The 24,957-nt window shown below is 65.2% G+C and overlaps 6 protein-coding genes across 17 annotated transcripts in view; 5 read left to right on the plus strand and 1 right to left on the minus strand.

Annotated features, from left to right (window-relative positions):
* Positions 1 to 573: 573 nt before the first annotated feature.
* On the plus strand, positions 574 to 2,671 carry LOC111145770 (cysteine rich tail 1). 2 transcript variants are annotated; one of them, XM_022500961.1, is made up of 3 exons: positions 574 to 1,043; positions 1,874 to 1,928; positions 2,221 to 2,671. In XM_022500961.1, the coding sequence occupies exon 3, from the start codon at positions 2,229 to 2,231 to the stop codon at positions 2,652 to 2,654; it is 426 nt and encodes a 141-aa protein (XP_022356669.1). In that variant the 5' UTR covers positions 574 to 1,043; positions 1,874 to 1,928; positions 2,221 to 2,228; the 3' UTR covers positions 2,655 to 2,671. The 2 variants fall into 2 exon arrangements, with proteins under 2 accessions (XP_022356669.1, XP_022356668.1); XM_022500960.1 differs by lacking the exon at positions 574 to 1,043 and having other exon boundaries at positions 1,290 to 1,928.
* Positions 2,672 to 4,591: 1,920 nt separating this feature from the next.
* On the plus strand, positions 4,592 to 6,340 carry LOC111145769 (ring finger protein 224). Its single transcript, XM_022500959.1, is given in 2 exon segments — positions 4,592 to 4,872; positions 4,875 to 6,340. Coding segments are annotated over 2 exon segments (705 nt in total). The 5' UTR covers positions 4,592 to 4,604; the 3' UTR covers positions 5,312 to 6,340.
* LOC111145768 (solute carrier family 34 member 3) lies at positions 5,854 to 12,564 on the plus strand. Of its 4 annotated transcripts, XM_022500957.1 has the most exons (15): positions 5,854 to 5,883; positions 7,129 to 7,151; positions 7,541 to 7,682; positions 7,839 to 7,962; positions 8,249 to 8,338; positions 8,762 to 8,890; positions 8,967 to 9,110; positions 9,189 to 9,300; positions 9,381 to 9,576; positions 9,737 to 9,826; positions 9,907 to 9,994; positions 10,125 to 10,292; positions 10,377 to 10,493; positions 10,567 to 10,691; positions 12,029 to 12,550. In XM_022500957.1, exons 4-15 carry the CDS (start codon positions 7,878 to 7,880, stop codon positions 12,491 to 12,493), a joined length of 1,809 nt encoding a protein of 602 aa, XP_022356665.1. In that variant the 5' UTR covers positions 5,854 to 5,883; positions 7,129 to 7,151; positions 7,541 to 7,682; positions 7,839 to 7,877; the 3' UTR covers positions 12,494 to 12,550. The 4 variants fall into 4 exon arrangements, with proteins under 4 accessions (XP_022356665.1, XP_022356666.1, XP_022356663.1 ...); XM_022500958.1 differs by lacking the exon at positions 5,854 to 5,883 and having other exon boundaries at positions 6,384 to 7,682; positions 10,583 to 10,691; positions 12,029 to 12,075; positions 12,299 to 12,564; XM_022500955.1 differs by lacking the exon at positions 5,854 to 5,883 and having other exon boundaries at positions 6,384 to 7,682.
* Positions 12,565 to 16,230: 3,666 nt separating this feature from the next.
* LOC111146420 (tubulin beta 4B class IVb) lies at positions 16,231 to 18,691 on the plus strand. 5 transcript variants are annotated; one of them, XM_022501965.1, is made up of 5 exons: positions 16,241 to 16,352; positions 16,662 to 16,770; positions 16,865 to 16,975; positions 17,491 to 17,582; positions 18,189 to 18,691. In XM_022501965.1, the coding sequence occupies exons 1-5, from the start codon at positions 16,296 to 16,298 to the stop codon at positions 18,549 to 18,551; spliced, it is 732 nt and encodes a 243-aa protein (XP_022357673.1). In that variant the 5' UTR covers positions 16,241 to 16,295; the 3' UTR covers positions 18,552 to 18,691. The 5 variants fall into 5 exon arrangements, with proteins under 5 accessions (XP_022357668.1, XP_022357673.1, XP_022357669.1 ...); XM_022501960.1 differs by having other exon boundaries at positions 16,231 to 16,352; positions 17,491 to 18,691; XM_022501961.1 differs by having other exon boundaries at positions 16,662 to 16,776; positions 16,862 to 16,975; positions 17,491 to 18,691.
* LOC111146421 (family with sequence similarity 166 member A) lies at positions 18,677 to 22,030 on the minus strand. Of its 3 annotated transcripts, XM_022501967.1 has the most exons (7): positions 21,962 to 22,026; positions 20,585 to 20,799; positions 20,237 to 20,502; positions 20,024 to 20,150; positions 19,620 to 19,714; positions 19,135 to 19,252; positions 18,677 to 18,772 (listed from the first exon to the last, which is right to left on the minus strand). In XM_022501967.1, the coding sequence occupies exons 1-7, from the start codon at positions 22,015 to 22,017 to the stop codon at positions 18,684 to 18,686; spliced, it is 966 nt and encodes a 321-aa protein (XP_022357675.1). In that variant the 5' UTR covers positions 22,018 to 22,026; the 3' UTR covers positions 18,677 to 18,683. The 3 variants fall into 3 exon arrangements, with proteins under 3 accessions (XP_022357675.1, XP_022357674.1, XP_022357676.1); XM_022501966.1 differs by having other exon boundaries at positions 20,585 to 22,030; XM_022501968.1 differs by lacking the exon at positions 19,135 to 19,252 and having other exon boundaries at positions 20,585 to 22,030.
* A 1,908-nt stretch (positions 22,031 to 23,938) lies between these two features.
* LOC111146422 (sperm-tail PG-rich repeat containing 3) overlaps positions 23,939 to 24,957 on the plus strand; it is a 1,913-nt gene continuing 894 nt past the window's right edge. For both annotated transcript variants that reach the window (XM_022501969.1, XM_022501970.1), the window contains exons 1-4: positions 23,939 to 24,064; positions 24,158 to 24,312; positions 24,420 to 24,554; positions 24,703 to 24,791. In XM_022501969.1, coding sequence (XP_022357677.1) covers positions 23,958 to 24,064; positions 24,158 to 24,312; positions 24,420 to 24,554; positions 24,703 to 24,791 — 486 coding nt within the window. In that variant the 5' untranslated portion in view covers positions 23,939 to 23,957. The remainder of the gene's footprint in view (positions 24,065 to 24,157; positions 24,313 to 24,419; positions 24,555 to 24,702; positions 24,792 to 24,957) is intronic.

A 24,957-nucleotide genomic window follows, 5' to 3' on the forward strand; every position in this document is an offset into this window, starting at 1 on the left:
ATCAGCCCCTCTCCTCTGTACTGGCCCCACTACACCTGGCTGGAGGCCTTGCTCAGGGGTCCTTCAGGGCAGCCGAGCCCAGAGAGGCCGCTGCTCCTGGTGAGGAAGCCCACGCGGGCAAAGCAGCCTGGAGGAGCGAACCCGGGCCTTAGGGGACTTTGCAGCTCTGTGCGACCTCAGCCTAGTGTCCGCGGATCTCAGTTCCCAAAGCCATTTAGGGAGAGGGGCTGTGGGGTGTGTGCAGGCGGCCGGCAAGGCGGGCAGCGAGGGCCTTCCCGGCCCTGGCGTGAAGCTGGGGCAACTGGAAGAGCCCCGGCCAGGGCGGTGCGTGGAGGCGAGCCTCGGCCCCCACTTCTCCACTTCCCAGCGACCCTCTGGGCGCGCACCCAAGGAGGCACCGGCCACAGGGCCCCACCCCTTGCCCCGAGGCCCCGCCCCTGGACGTGAGGTCCCGCCCCGTGCAGGCCCACCTCCCCGAGCCCACCCAAGTCCGCGCCCGCGGGACAGAGCTGGGCAGCCCAGGTTGAGTTCTGGGCGGTCCACGGCCAGCAGACGCCGAACCGGGTCTTTAGAGAAACCTTTGAGCGCGGAGGCTTCTGGGGAATAAAGTTCTCACCGGCAGCCCCGGGCCTGTTGCGCGCATGCGCCAGCCTCCGCCTCGCAGCAAGGGGCGGAGTCTTGTAGGGGCAGTGGGCGGGGCTTATTGAGCCTGCGCAATGAGCGTCTGTCCTACACCTGGGGAGTTCCCCGGCCGCGAACCGACTTCCCTACTCTCCCCGGGCCACATCGGTAGAACTCGTGTGCGGATCGGTCTGACTGGCCTTACGCAGGCCACCCCGGTCACCCTGGCCTCTGAGCCACGTCTGATTTGATCCCGCCCTTACTTGGGGTTCCCTTGCGCACCAAGACTGGAGGTGCGGGTCCTGGCCCCACCCTGCTGCCCACATCGCTCTGGGGGAAGATCACCAGTTCCAGGCCCAGACCCAAACGCTCACATCCGCTGTCACCCCAACACGGCGACCCTTGCCACCTCACAGAGGAAGGTAGGAGGAGGAATGCGTTCCAAGGATGGAGACGCAGGTGGGGCGGGGAGCTCTCGATCCCCACGGGAAACTGCAGTTCCAGAAATGAGCCAGAAGGGACACCTGGGTCGCTCAGTCGGTGAAGAGTGCGCCTTCAGCTCAGGTCCTGGTCTCAGGGTCTTGGGATCAAGCCCCACATCAGACTCCCTGCTCAGCAAGTAATCCACTTCTCCCTCTTCCCTTTCTCCCTGTTCATCCGTTCTCTCTCTTAAATAAATAAATACATACATACGTACATACATAAGAAATGAGCCAGAAGCATCACTTGCCAATGAAGCCCCTGTTGTTGCCAATTTTAAGAATAGTCGTAGCCAAGGTGTGTAAATCAAACCTTTTTTATAGCTTAAAAAACACAAACCCTCAAGCAGTCTGTGGTCTCAGACACCTTGGTCTCTGTATGCCAAGAAGAGGCTTGGCTTGAAGAGGCTCCGTCCTCTGCCTTAAAGCAGGGGCTTTGAGGTGTGTGAGTGATGGCTGGGGTTCCCCAGACTGCCAGCAGGCCTGGGAGCTGAGGCTGATGTCAGGCTAACCTCCAGTCCTCCTTCCTGGGGAGCTTCGGGTCTTTGGAGGGCTGAGGACGTGCCCCAGATGCGTGGAGGCTGAGTCACCAAGCCTGTCAGTGCCCCTTGGAGCCCCGGCGGGGGCCACCACCCACCACAGGAGGAAGGGTGGTGTGCCGGCTGAGCCGGGGCCTCCTGGGATCCTGGGAACCCCATCTTTGAGCTCCACCCGTGGCTCCGCCCCTCCCCAGGAGGGAAAAGGCAGCTAGCTGCCAGTGGCTTACCTCATAGGCACTGGACCTGACCCACAGGACGAGAGGGTAGACTGCTGCTGTCACCACCTCAGGTGGGTCCTGGGCCCAGGGGCTTCCCTGTACTGGGGCTCAGCCATGGGCACGGCCTAGACGGCCTCTCTCAGCCCCCCCAGCCCATCTGCAGCCCCATTACGGGATGGGGGACAGCTGGGAGACGCTGGCCCTCACACTCTGCTCACCCCCACACATGGGCACACTAATACCCAGGCCTGGTGCACTCTGGCATCTCCCCAGCCTGGCTTTTCCGAGGGGTGGGCACTCTCTCGGGCTGCGGCTGTCTCCCTCCCCAGAGCCAATCTTGTCTCCTCTGCCTGCCCCTGCCAGACTGGGCCATGGACCCACACGAGATGGTCGTCAAGAACCCGTATGCCCAGGTCAGCATCCCCCGAGCTCACCTGCGGCCCGACCTGGGGCAGCAGCTGGAAGCGGCTTCCTCTTCCTGGGGGTCGCAGCCTCTGCCTGCGGGGTCCTGCCCCTCAGAGCCCACCCGGCTCCTGCAGCCCACCGAGGAGGCCCTAGAGAGCAAAGGTGGCAAGGGGACCAAGGGGGCTGGCCAGATCCAGGGCCACCAGGCCTGGCCACAGTCCAGCAACCCCTACAGTGGTGGGCAGCGTCCGGCAGGACTGACCTACACCGGACGGCCACCCATCGGGCGCGGTGACGACATCGCCCACCACTGCTGCTGCTGTCCCTGCTGCCCCTGCTGCCACTGCCCTCGCTTCTGCCGCTGCCACAGCTGCTGCTGCGTCGTTTCCTAGCCCAGCACTTGCGTGGCCGTGGGGCCTGTGGTGGGACTCCCACTGTGGCTTGGGCAGCCACCAGACCACTGTCATGGACATTGGCCACTTCCCACCCCAGATGGGAGCAGCTACCTGCTGAGCGGGCCGACCGCCCAGCTCTAGCCCCTTGCTGGAGAGCCTGGGCCCCTGCGGCGAGGGCAGCCCCGGGGACACCCTTGACCACCTCCCTCGAGCCCCACGGCCCAAGCAATAAAGCAGAGTGAGCCTTGCTCTGGTGGCTCTTTACTGCTGCACCTGGGAGAGGGTCCTGCACTTGATGCCGGCACTGGCCTCAGCCTCTGTGGGGCCTTCAGCGATGGGGAAGCCACCCTGAGCTGTAGGTCTTGGGTCTGTCCAGAGACTGGACTGGAGGTATGGGAGCCAGGCCTGGGTTCAAGCTGTCTTGCGTTCCCCAGGGCTGAGGCCAGGGCGGGGAGACAGATCAGGCAGGGGACCAGAGAGGAGGAGGATGCTACACGGGGAACCGGGGTGGGGCCCTGAGAGAGGCCTTCAGGAGGAGGACCATGTTGGCAGGACCGTGGCGGATGGGCTTGGCTCTGGCAGGTTTCTGGGAGTAGGAGCCCAGGCAGCCAGCGCCAGGGCCTGCCCATCCATGAGTCATGGCCCTACCTTAGCCCAGGGGTTTTCTGGTTCCTCACGAAATGGCCAATCTGTAAACACCTGCCGTGTGTCACCCAAGCCGGCTGCCCATCCGCTGTCCTGCCTCCAGGGCCTGGACCTCCTGAGCCAGGGGAGCAGGAAAGGAGCTGTCTGATCTCCCATTTGTCCGAGAAGCGCGACATGCCGGCCTGGGGGGAAACGGGGTGAGACCAGCTGCTTGGCGCTGGGTCATCTCACTGCTGAGGTGAGGCTGTGATGCCAGGGCAAGGACTGAGTGGTAAGGCCTGCGCTGGGCACATTGACATGTCCAGGGCCAGGCAGAGACAGTGGAGGAGGAAACTGAGCTGGCCTTGCAGGATGGACAGGTCCCGGTGCCAGCCCTGACCCAGGGTGACTGTCCACAGGGCAAGACCTGCCTCCGGGTGTGGGTGGCTATGTCATTGGTCTGACTATGCAGGCACTCAGGTGGGCCAGGTTTCCGGCCCCTGCCCCGTGGCCAGCCTCCACCAGAGGACGGCCCCACCCAGGCCAGCCGCAGCAGCCTGCTGAACCGGTCAGGGAGGCTGTGGACTGCCAGGGCGGTAGGACCGAGGAGGAGCCCCTCAGGTTCTTGGATTCCTTGCAGATGAGCAGTGAGGGTCCTGATCCCATCCTGACCAATCTCGACACACCCCTTTCTGCTATGCCCGCCATCAAGGTGACTGTGCTGGCCCAGGAGCCATAGCCGGGCAGATGGCTGTGGGGAGGTGGCCTCTAATGGGGGTGACCAGGGCTAGCCACGGTGTGTGAGTCGGGCTCTCCATACCCCTGCCTCAGCACCTCCGTGGACCTCGGGGGCTGACTGTGGCCCTGTAATGGGGGCACGACAGACCCAGACCTGGCAGGAGAAAGGTGCTGGGACAGATTTGCGTGGACACACACTGCGATTGAGCTGGGGGAGAATGGGACCCCCCAGGGCTCTGAGCTGCTGAGGGTCCCAGCAGGTTACCTGGAAGGGGTGATGCTTGATCAGGGAGTTAAAGCAGCATCCCCCAGGTCAAGGCCAGCAGGCTTGGGGACCATGAGAGTCGGGGTGGTGTGGAGGTGGGGCAGGCTGGCCAAGGTGGGGAGAGGGACCAGGGTGAGCTGGGAAGCTGGGCGTGGGGGGTACCCACGGAGCCACATCCGGGCACGGAGGGGGGAGCTTATCTCCCCGAGTTGGTGGTGCTGCTGGATCCAGTTGCAAGTGGTCTGTGGCTGAAAGGGGAGCCCACACCGGCCTTCAGCCGCCACCCGCCTCCCTGCTGACTCCTCTGTGCTCCGCCAGTAATGCGAGCCCCAGGGCGGGAGCTGCAGGGAGCTCTGGGTCCCCTCCCAGTCCCTGGACGTCCTCCCGCTGGGCAGAGCTGGCCCATAGAGCGGATGCAGGTAAGAGAGGCCTGGGGCTTAGGCAGGCTAGGGAGAGGGGCGGCCTGGAACCCCGGGCTCCTATCCTCCGGAGCCAAGTCCTGGCGTCAGGCCCCAAGCGAGCAAGACCGCCTCTGTAGCAGGCCGGTGGGCTGCAGCTCCCTGCACGCCTCCCCCAGGATGCAGCCGGACAGGCCCGGGTGTCTGCGGAGGGGATGGCCGCGGGGTCCCGGCGGGGTGACTGCATCATCTGCTACTCTGCCTATGACCTCGAGGGCCACCGGCCGCACCGTCTCTACTGCGGCCATACCTTCTGCCAGGCGTGCGTGCGGCGGCTGGACACTCCAGCGGGTGAGCAGCGCTGGATCTCCTGCCCACAGTGCTGCCAGAGCACACCCACACCCCGGGGAGGGGTGGCCCTGCTGGACCTCGACCTGAACGCCTTCCTGGCCGTGAGGGCTGAGCGGGAGCCATCTCGCAGGGAGCCCCCTGCACCCCCCAAGGGCAGTGCCGCCATCACTCAGCAGCCGGCCAGGCTCTGTCCCACCCTAGGCCCCCAGCCCCACTTCCCCCAGGCCCGGGGCTGCTGCGGTCTCTGCTGGGACGCCCCTGGCGGTCCCGAGGTCTGAGCACTGGTGGCTGCCCCTCCTGTCAGGGGAGCTGCCGCCCACAGCCCATCCCAGGAACCTCTACCCGTGGCACAGCCAGCCTGGAGCAGCCTGGGGGCCGAGCATCAGGTAGGCTGCCCTCCACGGACTTCCCCAGGCCGCAGCCGCAGCTTGGAAGCTGTGCCCCCACTACTAGGAGACTCTGCAAAGAGGCACGGGTGACCTCCTGCTGCTCTTGGCCAGGATTCCAGGGCCTCAAGCTGGGCTGACTGTGTGTAGGGGGAGGCTGCTGCGGTCACGTGCAGGCCCAGCCTCGGCTCAAGTCTGAAGATGCCTCCCTGGGTGTCCGGCTGCAGGCCAGAGGGTTGGGGTCTGGCCAAGTCTGTGCCTGGTCGTGCTGGAACCCGCCTCCCCGTCCCTATACAAAGTCCCAGCGGTGTGAGCCAGACAGAGACGGACCACCTCCTTCACCCTCGGCCGGCCAAGCATCCCTGTGAGGATCACTCCTTCAGCGAAGCCCAGGGAGCACCAGCTGCACGTTGGCCGCTACTCCAGGAGGCTCTCCTGCAGGCACAAAGTCCCCGCTGTGACAGGTGTCCGAGGAGAGGGCCCTGGCGGGGCCAGCTCCAGGCCCAGAGAGGGTGGGGGCCCACCCAGGGTTGCACAGCCACCCCCCACCACGGGCCCTTTTTCTGGCCCTCGGCTCCCTGCTGCCTCACAGTGGCCCCCCACAGGCCCTTCCAAACCCTTCCAAGGGGTCAGAGCAGGGCCGGGGGCTGCGGACACAGACACCCTCCCAAGTCAGGCTGCATTGTCCCCATCCCCACCCAGAAAGGAGCTGCCCTCCGACCCTCAGAAGCCTCTGGGAGGGACTGTTGGGTCTGTCCTGGGCAGTGGGTGCAGGACAGGGAGAGAGAAGAGAATCTGCTGAGAGGACACTCAGAGACCTCCTCCTTCTCTGGGGCAAAGTCTCCCAGGCACATGGCGATTGGAGGGCAGCAACCAGACGAGGGTGCTGTGGGCCAGCAGGCCCCCTGGGGTGACCAGGCCCAAGGGGGAGGGGGAGATGCCTGCCCCAACAGGGGCAGCAGGAGGGGGGCTGAGCCTGAGAGGCCCCCACAAGCCCCAGGGCAGTGGGGTAATTCTCCTGTGAACAGATGGGCTGAGTCTCTGGGTCTAGGCAGGGTGGGCGGTGGGCTGGGCAGCAGGGTGGTCTGGGGGATGGGTCCTGCCCCCCTAGCTTGCCAATAGAGGTAACCACTCTCCAGCATAACTGCCCACCCCTAGGGCTGAGCCCGCCGGGAGCTCTGCTGGGCCCAGCCCTGCCCCAAACCCGGATCTGAACTAGGTGACTTCAGGGACTGGGGCCCTCCCCACCCACCTGGTGCAAAGGGCTTCACTCCCGCGGTTGGATGGGGTAGGGGCGAGCACAGTAAAGCCCGCAGAGCTTGGGAGGGACTTCCCCAGGGGCCTCCAGGCCAACCAGCCAGAACACCAGCATCCTATGCTACCCCGGGCGGGCAGCATACAGGGTCCAGTCACTTCCCATCTGTGTCTGCTCATGAGCCCGTACCCACCCCTGCAACAGCCCTGGGCTGGCGCAGAGCCCAGCCAGGGAGAAGCCCCACTCTAAGAGGGCTGGGCTGGGGGTCTGGACCACCTGCTCCAGGGTGATAGTGGAACCAAGACAAGGCAGGCACCTGGGGCTACGACAGGTACCCCTTTGGGGCCTCGAGTCCTGGGTAAACATTAATGGGGCTCGGTACACAGCAGGTCATGTGTGCGCCCAGCAGATCTTTGACCGGCCGTTGCTCCTGCCCTGTGTCTCCTCCCCGCAGGTGCCCCCTCACTACCCTCACAGGTAGGAGCTTCTAGAACCAGGTGGGGGCCCGGGGACGCCAAGACAAGGGCTGGGTGACCTCCTAGCCCAGGGCTTAGGCCCCACCCTGAGCCTCCTGAGCTGAGGACGAAAGAGGAGGGAGGGGTGACAGAAGGCTGCCCAGGACCTGGTCCCTGGGGCCTGGAAGGGAGTTGGGGCAGAAGACTAGACAGTGGGTCCAGACCCAGAGGGTTGAAGAGAGGAGCCTTGGGGGCACTCAAGCCCCTTGCCCTGCCCCCATCCCTGGGGGTGCGGCCCTTATCAAGCCGAGACGTCACCGTTCGGTATCAAATGCCAAAGTCTAAGCTAGGACCATCTGCGGTGTCCCTGATGACACTTGATAGGAAGATCACTGGGTTCCCTGTTCCCAGGCACTTCCGGCACCCGGCACCCTGTGCCCTGGGCCACCCACCAAGTGTTCTTCCAGCCAGGACCAGCGAGGGATCCGGGAAGCCAGGGCCCCCTCGACTCTGCCCCCGAAACTGGACTGGGCTCGCCTGACAACTGCTGGAGGTCACTGTAGCCATCCCCCTGTAGCTGGAGGAAGTGGGAAGTCTCCAAGGCCAGCGGGGGTGCGGAGGGGAGGACAGGTCCCAGGTTAGAGGACCCCAGGAGGACCTGGTGGGACAAGGGGAGGACACATGTCTGACCTGCCTTTCCCCCCACCAGATCCAGGCTTGGGCCTGGGTCTGTCCCTGCCAGATATCCATGCCGAAGTCCCTCGCGGGTGGCCAGGTCGCCCCCCTCACTCTGGACACAGTTGGCCTGGTGGACCGGAGTCTAGGAAATGCAGGTACCAGGAGTCCCAGGACGTCAGGCCTCAGCCTGCCTCCCCGACACCCAACCAGCCCTGATCCGTCGTTCTGTGTGAGTGGGGAGGGGGTCCCGGGAGCTCATCTCCCGCAGAGTCCACGGGGCTCCTGACAGTTCCGGTCAGGGCCAGACTAGCTGGAGGCCCCCCTCCCTCTGCTGTTCCTGCTTCTTGCCCCGGACCCTGACACCATAGTCCCCTCCACACCCTCTTGCCCACCCCGGTCCCCGGGAGTATCCTTGGCCCTGCTTCCCCTTGGCTCCTGCAGGGACCTCCGGTTCGGCTCCAGTCTTGGAAGAGGGGGAGGTGGACCCCTGGGCCCTCCCTCAGCTGAAGGACACTGGCCAGTCCTGGAAAGGTAGGTGCTGGGGAACTGGCCAAATGGGGCTCTGCCTCCCCAGGGTCTGAGCGTGGAGAGGGTCTTCGGGGAGAGAGAGCAGGACAGAGGTTTGCCTCGACAGGCTGTATAGAAACCTACCGTGCAGGCCATCACCCCAGGGATGCTTGTTCCCCAGCTTGGCTGTCTGTCGTGTCCAGAGATGAGAGTCACTCCTGCCCAGCCGGCCCCTCCTTCTCCCTCCTAATGACCGTTAGGTTTCTGGGGGGTCCCAGGGGCAGTCGGTTTGGCCGTTGTGCAAAGGAACAGACCCTGCCTTGAGGAGCAAGGAGGCAGAACCAGGCCCTGCCCTGGAAGAAGACAAAGGAAGGGGAGCGGGAGGGGTGCCAGGGAGGGCAGGGCTGGGTGGGGGCCGGCTGAGGACAGCCTGTCCTGTGTCCTCAGAGCTCAGCGTGGCCGGAAGGGTGCTCCGCGTGGTCGTCGGCTTTCTCAAGGCTTGTGGGCTCCTGGGCAACCTTTATCTTTTCATCTGCTCCCTGGACATCCTCAGCTCAGCCTTCCAGCTGCTGAGCAGTGAGTGACCGGGGGTCTGGGGGTGGGGCGGGCAGCCAGTTGGGCACAGCCTCAGCGCACCTCTGTCCGGACACAGGCAGAATAGCCGGAGACATCTTTAAGGGCAACGTGGTGCTGTCCAACCCCGTGGCAGGACTGGTCATTGGCGTGCTGGTCACAGTGCTGGTCCAGAGCTCCAGCACGTCCTCCTCCATCGTGGTCAGCATGGTGGCTTCCAAATGTGAGTGCCTCCCCTGCCCCCACCTCGGGCTGGTGGCGGGCGGGCAGAGTGTGGGAGGCTGATGCAGCCCCCCCACAGTGCTGACCGTCCAGGCATGCGTGCCCATCATCATGGGCGTCAACGTGGGCACGTCCATCACTAGCACCCTCGTCTCGATGGCACAGTCAGGGGACCCGGATGAGTTTCGGAGGTGAGTGGAGGGAGGGGAGGGCCAGGGGCTGCCGTCCAGGCCACGGCTGAGGCCACCGACCACTCTGCTCCGTGCGGCAGGGCCTTCGGAGGCTCGGCCGTCCACGGCATCTTCAACTGGCTCACGGTGCTGATCCTGCTGCCGCTGGAGAGCGCCACGGCCCTGCTGGAGAGGCTCAGCGGGCTGGCTCTGGGCACAGGCAGCCTGCAGCCCGGGGGGCAGGCCCCCGACATCCTCAAGGTGCTAACAAAGCCTCTCACACACCTCATTGTGCAGGTGAGGGTGGCTGCGGCCTCGGGGTCCGGGCTAGGGGACGCGGTGCCCTGGCACCATCCTGGGTCCTCCCTGGGGTGCATAGTGGGCTGGGCCAGGGGCGCCTGAGGCCCAGGAGAGCCCTGAGGATCCAGTATGTGGTCACAGCTTCTCTGTCCCCCAGCTGGACACTGATATGATCACAAGCAGTGCCACAGGCAACGCCACCAACGGCAGCATCATCAAGCGATGGTGCGGTACCAGGGAGCTGACGGTGAGCACCTGGGACCCCAACCCACCCTGCTGGTCACTTGGGGCCCCAGGCGCTGAGCCTGCCCTGCGTCACCTCCCCAGATTTCAGGGAACAGCAGCGACTGTGGACCCACTGCCTCCGGCCCCTGTCCTGAGAGCAATAGCTCTGTGGTGGTGGAGCAGCTGCCCTGTGAGGCCCCCCCCCCCCCCCCCCCCCCGCCCCCCCCATGCCCTGCCCCCAGCCTCAGGGCCCCAGCCCCCTCCCTGCCCTGCCTGCCCCAAAGCTGGCCTAGGCTCACGGACCCCCGCCCTGACCCCAGGCCACCACCTGTTCGTGGGGACTGCACTCACAGACCTGGCCGTGGGCTTCATCTTGCTGGCCGCCTCCCTCCTCCTGCTCTGCACCTGCCTCGTGCTCATCGTCAAGCTGCTCAATTCCGTGCTGCGCGGCCGTGTGGCCCAGGCCGTGAGGAAGGTCATCAACGCGGGTGCGGCCAGACTGGGGACATGGGGATGTGGGCGGGGTGGGGGGAGGGAGGTCGGGTAGACAATGACACCCCCACCCCCCGCAGACATCCCCTTCCCGTTCGGCTGGCTCAGCGGCTACCTGGCCATCCTCGTGGGCACCGGCCTGACCTTCATGCTCCAGAGCAGCAGCGTCTTCACCGCAGCCATCGTACCGCTCATGGGTGAGCACAGGGGACAGGCCCAGGGCCACAGGGGTGAGGGCCCAGCGCCAGCGCTGACTCCTGGCTCCCCCAGGGGTCGGGGTGATCAGCCTGGAGCGGGCGTACCCTCTCTTCCTGGGCTCCAACATCGGCACGACCACCACAGCCCTGCTGGCCGCCCTGGCCAGCCCCGCGGACATGCTGCTCAGTGCCCTCCAGGTACCGCCCTCCCTCGCCTCTCCCCAGCCCCCCAGCCCCTCCCACCCCCACCCCAGGTCTGGAGCTTCCCCTCGGGCTCAGTTCCCTCCTGTCCAGCCCTCGTGCATCTTGGCCCTGGCCCCAACTTTCCTGGGACCCGCCTCTGGCTGCTTGATCAGACCTACAGCCTCCGCGAACCCTAGGGACCCTGTGGACGTCTCTTGGACCTCCAGCCCCACGCTTCCTCCCCTGGGACCAGATCATTCCAAGGATCCTCTGGCCTTGGGCTGCTGTCTGATCCTCCTTTCTGGCAGCCCCTGTCCAAACTCGCTCGAGGAACCCTTGTCCTTCACCTCCAGCCCGGGCTGCTGGCTGAGTTCCTTCAAGGCATCCTGGTCCTGGAGGGCCTCAAGGCCCTCGAGTCCACCAACTCTGGGATGAACTCCCCCCCCCCCCGCCCCCAACAGCCATGTAAACCCAACAGGTCCCTACGGGGACGGCCTGCCGTATTCTGGCCGAAGTTCCGCCTCACCTGTGCTGGGGCCCCCAAGCTGCCCTTGCCCACGGCCACAGTTCTGCCTCCAGGATGCCTCCCTCTGGTCCCCTAGCTCTGTGCCCCACGCCCAGTCCCCTTAGCCCTGCTAATTCCCTAAGTTGCTCTTTTGGTGGTCTGCTACCCTGGCTTGAGTTTCTCAAGCCTCTGGCTAGGTGCTCCGGGAGGGGCAGCTCCTGAAGGTCCAGATCCTGCTGGGCTTCTGCCCACAAGCCCTTCCTACCATCCTCCTGCATTTTTGCTTCTGCTCTGTCCACTCAGACCATCTTGGTGCAGGGCCCTGGTCCACCCCCTCCAGGAAGCCCTCTGGTGCACCTTCCACACTGACTCCTCAAGGCCGGCAGCCCCTGGCAGGAGCTCTGTTCCCTGCACGTGTGGCCCTGCACCTCCTCCCCACAGGAGCCCGGCCAGAGCCCTGGGCTGGGTGGCCAAGCCCACTCATGGATAAGCAGGAGCGGGGGCACTAGGCATGAGATGCAGGCAAGCTAAGCCGGCCCAGGAGAGGAGCAGATGCCGTCATTAGTGATGTGCTTCCCCCACTAGAAGGCTAAACTGGGCTCCCAAACGCTAGGTGTGCTGGGGGGAGTGGGGCGGAACTGGAAGGCATACCCATGTCTGGTGGGATTCTACCCTCCGAGGCAGCCCGTCGAGGCCAACAAGCAGACCTCCAACAGGCTTCAGACTTAGCACCCTCTGGCTGGGGTGGGGGGTGGGGAGGAGGAGCAGGGGTCTTGGGTAGCCTCCAGGGGACCTGCGTGCCATGGGCCCCAGGCTCCTGAGCCCCGCCTGCCCTCTGGACCTCCAGGTGGCCCTCATCCACTTCTTCTTCAACCTGGCTGGCATCCTGCTGTGGTACGTGGTGCCTGTCCTGCGGCTGCCCATCCCGTTGGCCAAGCGCTTTGGGGACCTGACGGCCACCTACCGCTGGGTGGCCGTTGCCTACTTGCTGCTCAGCTTCCTGCTGCTGCCTCTGGCCGCCTTTGGGCTCTCCCTGGCAGGGAGCACGGTGCTGGCTGCCGTGGGGGGACCCCTGGTGGGGCTGGTGCTCCTCATTGTCCTGATTAACGTCCTGCAGCAGCACCGGCCCGCCTGGCTGCCCCGCCGCCTGCGCTCCTGGGCCTGGCTCCCACGCTGGCTCCGCTCCCTGGAGCCCTGGGACCGCCTGGTCAGCCGCTGCTGCCCCTGCAGGCTGTGCAGTCCGCCCCCCGCCGCTGCCAAGGAGGCCCACTGCTACCAGAACCCCGAGGTCCTGGCCTCCCAGCAGTTGTGAAGAGAGGGTGCCCTGGGGGGTCCCGGTAGCTGACGACTTCGGAGTCACCTGGCTTGCCTTCCTTGCAAATAAACAAGGCTTGGACCAGGTGCGAGTGGTCTTCACTCTCCTGCCTGCAGAGGGCCCCTGACCAGCCTCTGAAGCGAACCGGAGGTGGACAAGTGCCTGCTGTCCCCCCCCCCCCGCCCCCGGGAACACTCAGGGGCCGCTGCAAGCCCCGGTGGTGTGGGCACACAGCTAAGCCTGGAATCCCAAGCTGTCACTCTGCTTTCTCTCCTGAGCCCCTGGGGACAGAAGGTGCCAAGAGGCAGCCACTCTGGTGCGCGATGACATCCCTCAGGAAGAGTCTGCGGTCGGATGCGGCCCGGATCCTCCCGCCCAGCCACAGAGGACGCACCTTCGGAGCCAGGTGGTGCTGGTAGTCCCTCTGGGGGCCAGCCTCACGGGTCCCACAGGTGCCCCAGGGGTGAGGGGGATGAGTGAGGACCAGGAGGCCCCAGGCTCCCCCGCCATACTGCCCCCCCACCATGGGCAGGGCACAGGGCAAGTCCGGGTGAGACGCCGCTGGAGGGCTGCCACAGGCCCAGCAGAGCCGGTTCTCAGTGCCCCCCCCCGCAGCAGGATCCACCAGGAACTGGGTCCTGCGCAGCCCTAGAGCTGCCCCCACCCAGGTCCCAGACCACCATGCCCCCAAATCCTTCGGCCGTGAGACAAGAGGAGGTCAGGTGAGGGACGGTGAGCCTGAGTGCTGTCTCCCCACCTGAGGGGATGTTCCCCACGGGGACTCCTACCCATCCCCTGCTCCTCCCTCTGCTGGTAAGGCTTATCTGCCGGCCGGCCGGTAAGGAAACTCCTGGAAGCGGTCTGGGCGTCCCCCCATCCCAGCCCAGACCTTCCCACAAGTCTCCCCCAGAATAACATAAGGAGAGACGCTTCTCCAGTAGGATTAAGTCTACGGCCCAGAACCCCAGAACGCCCGCAGTGAGGGGCACACCCCCACAGACCAGAGGTGGAGGGAACCCTGAACCCAGGTTCAGCTGGCCCCACTTCTTAGTATGCTGCTGTGGGCAGTCACCTTCTCCTCGTCCAGGGAATGCTGCCCTGACGGAGGGGCACCTCCTCCCAGCCCTCCAGGTTTGCCCACCCAGACCCAGTGTGGGGAGAGGAGGCCTGGGGAGCCCTGGGATGCTTGTCCACAGTCCTGTCTTCATTCCCCTCAGAACTCCCAGTCCTCAGTCCCCTCAAATCCCCTATGTCCCCCAGGTCCTCTCAGTCCGTTCACTTTCCATGTCTCCTGTCCTCCCCCAGTAAGTTTCCAGGACTCCTAAGTGTGGGGTTTCCTGCCCGACTACCAAGGGAGTTAGCTACCTGTTTGGGGCTCATAGGAGCAAGACCCAGGGGCAGGCTCATACACTCCAGCTTGCGCGCCCCCCCTTCCCGCCCCGCAAACCGACTTCTATGACCTCAGGACATTCCCCGGGGTGGAGTGGGGGGATACATCAGTCTCCTGGTCCCACGGATGGCAGTTCCCTGAAGTGGGGCTGGGCCTGGCTAGTTCCTTGGGGAGACTGGTGGGGAGCTTTCCCTCCCTACAGTGGAGACACAGAGGGAGGAGAAGAAAGTACCCCATGCACCCCTCCTTCCGGGGCGGGTGAGGCCGCCCACAAAGGCTGACTGCGGGTCCTTTGAGGCCGAGAATGACTATCTGCCTGCTGCCCCTGCCTGGCGGTAAGGCACCCTCCCGCTGGGACCATGGCCACCAGTAAACAGAGCCTCCGTTTGTGGAAACCGCCAACAGCTGCAGGCCGGGGCGGGAGGGCCAGGTGCCCAGCACTCCCATGGCCCCAGCTTGGGCTTCCCTGCATGTCTGGCCCTTTCTGCCCTGCATCCCTCCTGGTCACAGACCCTCACTGGGCCCAGGCCGCTGGGGCTGGCCCTCCTGCCCTATGCAGGTCCAGGGCCCACACTGTGGCAGGAGCACCCCTGCTCAGGGTAGGGGTCTGCAGGGCCTTCCCCCACCAGCCCTGTGCAGCCACAGCCACTGTGCTCCTTGGGCTCACGCCTGAGGGCCGCAGGGAGACTTCTGTGTTCTTGTTCTCACCGTCCAGGTCCCTGAGGCCATGGGAGGGTCAAGGTGGACAACCTGGTGTCTCAGAGCTCTTGGGCTCACACCTGGGCAGAAAGTGGGGACCTGTGGCCACACAGCCTGGGGTAGTGGGTGAGCCAAGAAGCCTTCGACAAACACCTCATCGACGCACTGGGGAAACATGGAGCTTCTCCCGCTCACCCCGCTGATCTGTGATTTACGACCGCCGCAGAGCGGAGCCCTGCCCTGCCGGGGGCTGCTTGGCCAGCTCAGCCACTTTGCGGGCGCGGGGAGGAAACCATCCTAGGATGCCTGTGCACCTGCCGGCCGGGGAAGACCCCACGTTCCCACACAGGTGTGGGAGGGAGGGGACCGGCCCCCTAAGGCCCTGCTGACTCACCGCGGCGGCCAGCACTGCAGTCCCGGAGCCGCGCGCCAGACCCCTCTCCCGGGGACGCACGCCCGGTGCACCGACTCCGTCCTGACCCTGCGCTGGGCGGGTAACGCGCCTTCACACCGCACTGAGCGCTCCCGCCGCAGCACGGAGGGGAGGGCAGGACCCAGAGAGGGCACCCAAGCACTGCCCCCACCACCACCGGGGCAAGAAGCTGAGAAAACTGGACTCTGCTGAGATTGCAGTGGGCGCAGCAAGGGACGTCGCTCCCGGCAGATGCAAGGGCGTGACAGAAACGCACGGGGCAGTCTCGGAAGCGGCGGACTGGACGTGCGACCGCAGGCCGCGGAGCCGCGTCCCTTCCCAGACCCCCGCCCGCATCAGCGAAAAAGGCATTTGTAGGCGCAGGACGGCCGCGGGGCAGGCACAGGGGCCGGAGGCCGGGGGCGCGTCCCCACGCGGCTCGGGGCGCTCCCGGGGCACCAGGCGACCGGCGCGCGGCCAGCGCCGTCGCCACAACAAGCGCGCGGCTGCCGGGAGGCCCCCGCCCCTCCCCGCCCTCCCGGGGCCCAGGGGGCAGCGACCCCAAGTGCTCCCTCACCTGACCGCCCCCGCGGCGGGCGGGCGTGCGGACCGAGGGGGCAGCAGGGGGCCCCCCCCGGGACCCCGCCGCCCGCCCCCTCCTCCGCACCGAGCCCCCGCGGGGTGGGCCCGACCCCACGTTCCGTGCACTCGGGACCCGGGCAGCCACCCGGGGAAGGCGCTCGGCGGGCCGGGGCTGCAGAGTCTCCAGCTCGCGTGAGCACCCCGTCCCGCCTGCATTTGTCAGGGCGCAGACCCGGAGCAGCGCACCCCCCACCCCTCGACCCAGCCGCCCCCCCACACCTCCCCGGGAGGCCCGCCCCGCCCTGCCCGCGCGCGTCCCCGCGGCACTGCGGCGGTTACCAGGACGCCGGCCCTCGGTCAGCGTGCTCTCCAGAGCCAGCCAATGAAAGCGCAAATCAATCATTTGAAACAGCCAATGGACAGAGCGCTGCAGCGCGAGGAAGGGGGTTTTGATAGGGAGAACGGAGGCCGAAGCGGACCAATAAGAAGCGAACGGCGTTGGGAAGGTGGGCGTTAGGCGGCAGGATTGACGGTAAATTCAGCCAATCAGACCAGGACGCTTGCCAGCCTCGTCCTGGCAGCCCAATAGAAGGCTGGCGGGGGCGGGCGTTGCGGATATATAAGCGTTGGCGGAGCGTCGGTTGTAGCACTCTGCGCGCCCGTTCCTTGGGTCTCGCGTCTGTCCTTCCGCCAGCGCCGCCGCCGCCGCCGCCGCCATGAGGGAGATCGTGCACCTGCAGGCCGGCCAGTGCGGCAACCAGATCGGCGCCAAGGTGGGCAATGGGGCGCCTGGGACCTGGCGCGACTGTCCCGGGCGGGCGGGTGGGCGGCAGGAAAGATGGCGGCAGCGGGCGGGAGGGTGGGCGGGCGGTGGCCGGCCGGCCACGCACCCGCATTGCGGCCCGGCGCGGGGTCGGAGCGGGAGCTGCGGCGCGGGCGCCCGGGGACGGACCGGCCCTGGCGGCGGCGGCGACGGCGGCGGCGTGGGGGGAGGGGAGGGCCGCGCCCATCCGGGGCGGGGCCGGCTCGGAGCCCCGCCGGCGTGACTCAGCCCGGGCCCGGCCCGCCCGCGTCCCTTGCAGTTCTGGGAGGTGATCAGCGACGAGCACGGCATCGATCCTACCGGCACTTACCATGGCGACAGCGATCTGCAGCTGGAGCGGATCAATGTGTACTACAACGAGGCCACCGGTGAGACACCACGCCCCTTCCCCGGCGCCTTCCTGCCTTCCCGCGGCCCTGGCCCCGCTGACGTTCTCTTCCCCCCTTCCCCCACCCGCCCCAGGCGGCAAGTACGTGCCCCGCGCTGTGCTCGTGGACCTGGAGCCGGGCACCATGGACTCCGTGCGCTCGGGACCCTTCGGGCAAATCTTCAGGCCAGACAACTTCGTTTTCGGTGAGCCTCGGGGTGGGGGCTGGGCGCTGCCCGACAGGCGGGGCGGCCCAGAGGTCAAGGGGTGCCCAAGGTCAGCGCCGTCAGCAGCGCAGAGCTGAGGTGCTGATCCACTTTGACCTCCCCAGGCAGAAGCTCACGCTCCCGGACACCTCTTCTCCCTGAACCGCTCAATCTCCTAAAGCCGCTTTGGGAGGGAGGCCCAGCTGTCCCCCAGCAGGGCCAAGGGGCGCGCGTTGTCTGCTGCAGACACGGAGGTGGCGGCAGCGGGAAGCTGTGCTTGCCGCTCCTCTGTCCTTGAGAATTGGCAGGGGCTGCCTTTGGGGGGCCGTCTTGTTTGACCCCTAGCTTAAGTTTCAGACGGGCGGGTTACCGCTTCATCCGCGTGGGGGGGACCCCTCGGTCTGCCTGCGGCTGAGCTGTGTGTGTCCCTTGTGCTACGTTACTTGGGCTTTTTGGCACGGGTAGCCAGTGGTGGCCGCGTGCCCAGCAGAGAGTGACTCGCTGCCCTCTTCCAGGTCAGAGCGGTGCTGGGAACAACTGGGCCAAGGGGCACTACACGGAAGGCGCGGAGCTGGTCGACTCGGTGTTGGATGTTGTGAGGAAGGAAGCTGAGAGCTGTGACTGCCTGCAGGGCTTCCAGCTGACCCACTCCCTGGGTGGGGGGACTGGGTCTGGGATGGGTACCCTCCTCATCAGCAAGATCCGGGAGGAGTACCCAGACAGGATCATGAACACGTTCAGTGTGGTGCCCTCGCCCAAGGTGTCGGACACGGTGGTGGAGCCTTACAACGCCACCCTTTCGGTCCACCAACTTGTAGAAAACACAGATGAAACCTACTGCATTGATAACGAGGCCCTCTATGACATCTGCTTCCGCACCCTCAAACTGACCACACCCACCTATGGGGACCTCAACCACCTGGTGTCGGCCACCATGAGCGGCGTCACCACCTGCCTGCGCTTCCCGGGCCAGCTCAACGCCGACCTGCGCAAGCTGGCTGTGAACATGGTGCCCTTCCCCCGCCTGCACTTCTTCATGCCCGGCTTCGCGCCGCTCACCAGCCGCGGCAGCCAGCAGTACCGGGCCCTGACGGTGCCCGAGCTCACCCAGCAGATGTTCGACGCCAAGAACATGATGGCCGCCTGCGACCCCCGCCATGGCCGCTACCTGACCGTGGCCGCAGTATTTAGGGGCCGCATGTCCATGAAAGAGGTGGATGAGCAGATGCTGAACGTGCAGAACAAGAACAGCAGCTACTTTGTCGAGTGGATCCCCAACAACGTGAAGACGGCCGTGTGCGACATCCCGCCCCGGGGGCTCAAGATGTCGGCCACCTTCATCGGCAACAGCACGGCCATCCAGGAGCTGTTCAAACGCATCTCGGAGCAGTTCACCGCCATGTTCCGGCGCAAAGCCTTCCTGCACTGGTACACGGGCGAGGGCATGGACGAGATGGAGTTCACCGAGGCCGAGAGCAACATGAACGACCTGGTGTCCGAGTACCAGCAGTACCAGGACGCCACGGCCGAGGAGGAGGGCGAGTTCGAGGAGGAGGCCGAGGAGGAGGTGGCCTAGAGCTGTTACCTGGTGAAGCGCGTGGAAGCGGTGTGAACGCTTTATTCACTCACAACCTGTTCTCTGTGTGCACTTGCTCTCCTTCCTGTCTTGACGTCACATTGCTGTCCAGACGCCACCATTAAAGCATTTTCATAGTGTCTGGTGTCGCCTCTCCAGTTCCTTCCGATAGGCCTTGCGGGTGCTATTGCCGAACGTCAGCGCGTAGTTGTCCTGCGTGGCTGTGGGCGGGGGCAAGGCTGCCGCTGAGCCCCGGGCCTTGCCGTGCACCCAGGCTCCAGCTGCCCTGGGCACTTGCCTCCTGCCCACCTGGCCTGTGCACACTGGACCTCTGGAGGGCCAGCGTGGTCTGGACATAGCTGGCCTCTGTGTGCCTGTGGCTTTTGGGTTCAGGGAGAGGTGAGCCCCTTCTACACTGGGGATGAGCGGACGGGTGGGAACCCTGGGGCCATACAACTAGCTGGCCCTGTGCCAGTGGTACAGCAGGGGCGGGGGGGGGGGGCGGTCATCCAGCTCGTCCTAGAGTGGCCTGGTCACTGCAGCCTTGCCGAGGAGGTAGGTGAGGAGCCCGCTGCGCACTCACATGGTACGAAGCCCATGTAGAAGGGGACCAGGCCCTGGCTGCTGTAGATGGTGTGGCCAGGCGGGTGTGTTTGGGGCAGCCGCTCCCCCAGGGCACAGATGGGGTTTCTGAACAGGAACTGCGGAAACAGGCAGCTGCTGACACGTACGGCCTTTCCTGGCTCATAACCAGTAAACAGAAGCTCACGGGGGCGCAGGGGGTCGGGGGGGCTGTGGGGCTGGGTTCTTACGGCTCAGGGGCCCCTTCTGTCTTACCCGCTCCCCATCGTGCTCCGGAGCAGGAAGCCTAGACGCGCGTGTGGAGGAGGCAGATGCAGAGGAGAAGCAGCCTCCTCCCCAGGGCCCCTCAGGGGGGCTGCCCTTCACAGCCCCCTCTAGGGAAGCCAGGTGAGCCTTGGCCCTGCTCCTGCCTGCCCTGAGGAGTGGATGCCACAGTGTGGGCCGGGCTGGGCACTGGGGAACGGGCTGGGGGTGGCGGCCTCATACCTGGTTCTTGCTGAACTCCTCCATGGCCTGTGCGACACCGTCACGGTAGTTCACCCCCATCACCCAGGCAAACCGGGGGACAAAGCCAGCATAACCTAGGGGAGGGGGTGGTCAGGGTGCTGCCCCGGCTCCTGCCTGCCTTCCCTGGGGCACACCCACCTGCTCCCACGTGTGCCAGGGACGCCTGTCCTTCCCTAAACGTCATCAGTTGCCTCTTGGGGCCAGGCGGCCACGGGTGGCCAGGGGCTTCCGGCCTTGCTAAGAAACTGTTCTCAGGGCTGGGGTAGACCCCCAGGCAGTTCTCACTCGCCCTCACTCTCCTGGTGCCTGGGCCTCTGGAGTCTTGGAGTGCTTGGGAAGCAGGGAGCAGTGCGCATGCTCATACCCAGTTCCCGGGCACCGACCTGAGATGGCTTTGCGTTGGATCAGGTTGGGGTGGTCGAGCTGTGGCAGCGTGTGGAACCTGCCCACGTCTAGGGTCTCCTGCTGCTGAGCAGGGGGTGGGTATTCATCCCTCCTGCAGTGGTGCAGCTAGGGCCGGAGGAGAGCCAGTCACTGCCTCAGCCCCCAGCTGGGTCTAGCTGAATGAGGCTTGGTCCCGCACCTTTCCCAGTTACCTGGTCCCGCCCAGGGGCCTCGTGGACGGGGGTGGTGCTCTTCCAGGCCTCCTCTCCATATGCCAGCCGGAGGCCTGGGTGTCCAAAGTCTCTGGAGCCCCCCTTCCTGCCTGGCGGGCATGGGGGGTAGGGGGCATAGGGCATGAAGCCCGCAGGCAGCAGGACCTGCCTGGATATGCTCTCTACCCCCTGCGGCCCCTTCTGGGCCTTCCCCTCCTGGGGTGGGAACCGGCCCAGGATCTCAAAGTTCTTGTAGGGCTTCAGACCTGTGCGGACAGGGTGGGTATGAGTGACAACAGACAGGAGGCCGAGCCTGGGGCCGGCAGGACTGGTGGGCGGGCAGCTCACCGGTGTAGTGGGGGACATAGGGCTCAGTCAGGTCCCGGCAGGGTATCCAAGGTGGCTTGGGCTTGCTGAAGTCCTCGATGAACTTGGGCTTGGATATGGGGGACAGCACGGAGCAGGGGCTCTTCTGCACGCTGGGGTCTGTGAGCAGCTGTGCTGTGGTGCGCCCGTAGGTGTTCCCCACCTGATAGCGCAGCTGCGGATAGAACCCCGCGTAGCTGCAGAGGGAAGAGGAGGGGGAGGCAGGCCCCCGTGCACAGGGTGTGGAGCCGGCCCCCAGGCAGGGGCAGAGCCGCCCGACCGGGGAAACCGCGCAATGGCAGTCCCTGGAGCACCGGGCTTCTGAGGCTCCTGAGGCATGGATGGGTGGCATAGACCAAGCACCGAGAGGAGGCCGGGCCCGCAGGTGAGATGCACTGTCCTCCTTGCCATCAGGTTGCCATCTACCCTCCGCCTGGCCCTTCTCAAGCCAGGAGCTGAAGAAGGAGGGAACAGGGAACTCCGCCCCCTCAACGCATTCCCAGGGAAGTGACAGGGTCCGGGCCTGGACCGAGGCACAGCCCAGTCTACACAAGGTGGTCCCACTGGGGAAGCGTTGCAGGGATTTGGCAGAGACTTTTGCTCAGGAATTGAGAGGCAGGCAGGAGGGCTGCTGGGAGGAGGTGACCATTGAGATGAGTATCATTTAGAGATACAAGGGGAAGTAGTGGGGGATCACTGTGCAGGCCCCAAAGGGGGTGAGCCCTGGGGCCGGTATGATCACCCCAGTAGAGCGAGTGGTTTTGAAAAAACTGCCAGAGTGAACGCAGAATTGCTAGTGGGAGAGCTAAGCAGGGCTAGAGCCCAGAGGGTGAGAGCCCGTCCTTTGTCGCCTGGCCCAGCGTTTCCCCTAGAACCACTGAGAAAAGTGGGGCCTGACTCCTTGCAGCCGCCCTTCCTTCCCAGGGAGCCGCTTGCACGGAGAAGCACGCATGATACGCCATGGGGGGCTCCCTCTTTGCTTCCACGTTAGGGCCCCTAGTGGGGTGGCCTAGCGTCCCGCCAATCAGCTTGTCCGGAGCTTTGTGTCTCTAAGACACGCAGCACTCCAGGTGGTATCCGGGGTGAATGCAGCCAGCCTCCGCCAACTGTTGGGCTGTCCCTGGTGTCCCGCTCCTCACAGGCATGTGGCACATCTGGTGGGGCTCTCAGGACAGGGCCAGCAGGGAGGGGAGGCAGGGGCCTCGGCAGCCCTGCCCGGGGCCTCTCCGGGGCCCTCGGGCCTCATCCCCTCTCCCCAGACACTAGCTTTGGTGCTCTCTTCACAGGTGGCCTTGAGCCTTGTGGCCCCAGTCCCACTCCCCTGCCCTCCGCAGACCCCCCGCCTCCTCCAGCACTCACCCAGGGATGTAGTGAGGTTCTGGCGTGAAGAGGTTGTGTTTCTGAGTAGCTGCCATCTTGCCTCAACAGTGCCTTTGGCTCCTGCCCCTTTCCACGTCTGACCCCCTTTGCTCAGAGAAGGGAAACCTGTTGCCTGGAAACCATTGTGAAGGGGCCTGCCATTGTTGGGCCCTACCTGGTCCAGGAGCGTTCCTTAACCCTGTGAGTGCTCCCACGTTACCGGTGGAACTCCGAGGCCCAGACAGGTAACAGGCTGGGAGGGTCAGCCTCAGGACCCCGGGGAGCTCGGAGAATTGGGGACAGCCCTGCCGGGAAGGGTAGGATGGGATTGGGCCTGGACTCTTGCTACCCACTCCCAAGCATGCTCCTCAGATCAGAGGCCCTGGAAATCTTCTTGGGCATCGTGGGAGGGCTCAGGGCAGGTGTCTGTGCCTCAGGGCTCTTGGAACTCTGTTCTGGAGTCTTTCCCCTGGAAGTGGGTATTTTTTCCTACTTTAAACGATAACTGATTTTATTTTTTTGTATAGGGATGTGTTAACTATAAAAACAAAGGAAAATATCAAAGGAAAAGGCGAGCAAATTCTAGTACGTGTCAGAAAACACAAAAAACTGCGAAAAAGCGGACTACAAGTGGGGAAAAAAAATTGCAACAAGTTTAGGCTGAGATATGCTATCAGTGTAAAAACCTCACAAAAACAAGAAAAATCAACACTGGGGTAGGAACATGGAATGTGGACATCTTAACGAAAGAACCCACAGTCAGGAAACAGGCCCAAGGTCGAACCTCACACCAGCGCTGATAGCAGGGGTGCGCGATGCTCCCTCCAGCAAGGCCACGGGCGCTGTCCGGAAAGCAGCGAGGGGATGCGGGTCAAGTCCTCACCGAATGTTACCTACTTGGATGGGCTGCTTTTGCTCACAGGAACCTGCGCACAGGAACCCCCGGACAGGTGGCTGAGAACGTCTGTGTGAGGTCAGCCATCAGAGTATCTCAAATGTCCAGTAAAAGCGGCTTTGTGGCGAAAGCTGCCCCTGCAGAACACCGTGCGCCAAGGAAGGGGCCCGGGGCACAGGCCGTGAGCCCCTCACCTTCATGAACCCAGTGTTTCCTGAAGGTAGTTTCTGTCCCTCCCTCCTTCCATCTATCTGGAGCGCCTCCCGAGGCCAGGCAGGGTCGGTGCTGGCTGGGAGAGATCTGCAGAGACTCGGTGGGGGTAGGTCTGGAGGACGAGCTGTTCTTGACTGGGCCCTGCAGGCATGGATTAGGTCAAGACCAGGCCTGGGGCTAGCAGGCTAGTCAGTTGCAAAGGGCACAGCAAGGGCCCTGGAGCTCAAGCGGCCTCTCTCTCACGTGGGCTCGCTATTCCTTCACGCTGCAGCCTGGGCAGCCCCGTTCATCTATGACATCTTCCAGCCTCTGTGCAACTAAGCAGAAGATAGGCCCCCATACCTCAGCCCTACCTGGGCCACCAGGCAGCTCCAGTCCCCAGACTGCCTCTATGGTCAGCAGGGTCCACCCAGACCCTCCTTCCGTTGCTTTGCTTTTCTGAGGGCTGGGTTTCCAGCAGGAGCTCCTCCTCCAGGGAGTTTTCCTGGGTCCCTCCACCCTCCCCTCCTCATCCTGGATAGACCCCTCACAGCTCAGTCCTTTGTAGAGGCTCTGCTAAAGTGGACCCCGGCCGTTCAAGAGACCCCGGATTCTAGGGGAGGAGAGAGGTTGGGATAACGAAGGGGAGAAGAGTGTAAAGGAGGCCAAGCCAGAAGTCACTGGGGCAGACTAGGGGTCCCCTGGGCTGAGGCTGACACCAGAGTGACCCACCTGGCTGGGCAGGGGAGGGGTCTCTGTGAGGGGCCCACGGTAGCAGCCCCTCCAGAGCTGGGCAATGTTTCTTCCCAAGGAAGTTCCTGGCAATTGAGGCAGGGGTTGCCCATGGCTGGCTAATGAGGTCACAGAGCTCTGAGGTGTCCCTGCAGAAGAGAGCCAGATACTTTGACAATGAATTTTGACCAGAAAGCTGTGAAATTCCTGGCGAATTTTTACATCAGTGGAGGCCAGCACTGGACTCATGGTTCCCTGAGGCAGAGGCCACTTGTGCCAGCCCGGTAACTTCTCCGGGAGCTGGGTGTGCCGGGGGAGCCGCCCGGACGGGACGGCCTTTGGGCTGGGTGGATAGCCCTCCCCCCTCTTCCTTGTAGGCCCAAGGCTAGTGTGTTCTTGTGGGGCCCCCAGTCAGGGGCCCCCGGGGAGATGTGGCTCCCGAGAGTGCAGGAGCTCCAGGCTGGCCTCAGGATGGAACCGGGCTTCCTCCAGGAGCGCCCGCCTATCTGCGCCCAGAACCGGAGGGAGCTGTGTGAGTAAGGGTCCTGGCTACCCCCCACCTCAGTCCGGTCTGGGGAGGCGGGCAGGGCTGGGGAGGCGCCCGCTGAGTCCCCAGGCCCGGAGCTTGCTTCCTGCCAGGGCTGGAACGACGCCCACCCATCGTGACCGACCTGCAGACCCCCGGCCCCGCCAAGTACCCGGTGCCGGACGCTTCCGTGCGCGAGTCCTCCCCGCATCCCCACTTCAGCATCGGCCGCAGGCTCCGCACCCACAGTGCGTGTCCCCCCCCCGCCGCCCGCCCCTCCCCGCCGCCCGCCCCTCCCCGCCGCCCGCCCCTCCCCGCCGCCCGCCCCCTGCCTCCGGAAGCGGGTCTCCGGCCGCCGGCCTTCCCTGCCCCCCAACCACGCTGCCGCTGCTGCAGAGGGCGGTGGCCGCAGGGCGTGGCAGACCTTGTGGTTCCAGAGCGAAAGCCCCTTCACGCAGAAGGCCGACTTTAGCCAAGAGCAGAAGGTGGAGGGCCCGCCCGGCTACTCCTGCGGGGGCGGGCTGGAGCGTGGGCCGGGAAGGGGCGGGGCCTGCGGGGCGGGCTGGAGGGGGCCGGGAAGGGGCGGGCTGGAGGGGGCCGGGAAGGGGCGGGGCCTGCGGGGCGGGCTGGAGGGGGCCGGGAAGGGGCGGG

This window comes from Enhydra lutris, unplaced genomic scaffold, assembly GCF_002288905.1.
Source record: "Enhydra lutris kenyoni isolate GAN:26980312 unplaced genomic scaffold, ASM228890v2 scaffoldscaffold13, whole genome shotgun sequence".
Classification (NCBI taxonomy): domain Eukaryota; kingdom Metazoa; phylum Chordata; class Mammalia; order Carnivora; family Mustelidae; genus Enhydra; species Enhydra lutris.

Bases quoted from the DNA above. Each gene is read 5' to 3' on its own strand.
- LOC111145770 (XM_022500961.1), top strand. From the start codon at position 2,229: ATGGACCCACACGAGATGGTCGTCAAGAACCCGTATGCCCAGGTCAGC.
- LOC111145768 (XM_022500957.1), top strand. From the start codon at position 7,878: ATGCCGAAGTCCCTCGCGGGTGGCCAGGTCGCCCCCCTCACTCTGGAC. The intron at 8,891-8,966 runs GTGAGTGACCGG...GTCCGGACACAG, and splicing joins AGCCTTCCAGCTGCTGAGCA to GCAGAATAGCCGGAGACATC. The intron at 10,494-10,566 runs GTGAGCACAGGG...TGGCTCCCCCAG, and splicing joins AGCCATCGTACCGCTCATGG to GGGTCGGGGTGATCAGCCTG.
- LOC111146420 (XM_022501961.1), top strand. From the start codon at position 16,296: ATGAGGGAGATCGTGCACCTGCAGGCCGGCCAGTGCGGCAACCAGATC. The intron at 16,353-16,661 runs GTGGGCAATGGG...CGTCCCTTGCAG, and splicing joins GCAACCAGATCGGCGCCAAG to TTCTGGGAGGTGATCAGCGA. The intron at 16,777-16,861 runs CACCACGCCCCT...CCCCACCCGCCC, and splicing joins CAACGAGGCCACCGGTGAGA to CAGGCGGCAAGTACGTGCCC.
- LOC111146421 (XM_022501966.1), bottom strand. From the start codon at position 20,954: ATGCCACCCATCCATGCCTCAGGAGCCTCAGAAGCCCGGTGCTCCAGG. The intron at 19,715-20,023 runs GTCGGTGCCCGG...CCCCTCCCCTAG, and splicing joins CCAACGCAAAGCCATCTCAG to GTTATGCTGGCTTTGTCCCC. The intron at 18,773-19,134 runs GTGAGTGCGCAG...CCCCGCCCACAG, and splicing joins CTACATGGGCTTCGTACCAT to CCACGCAGGACAACTACGCG.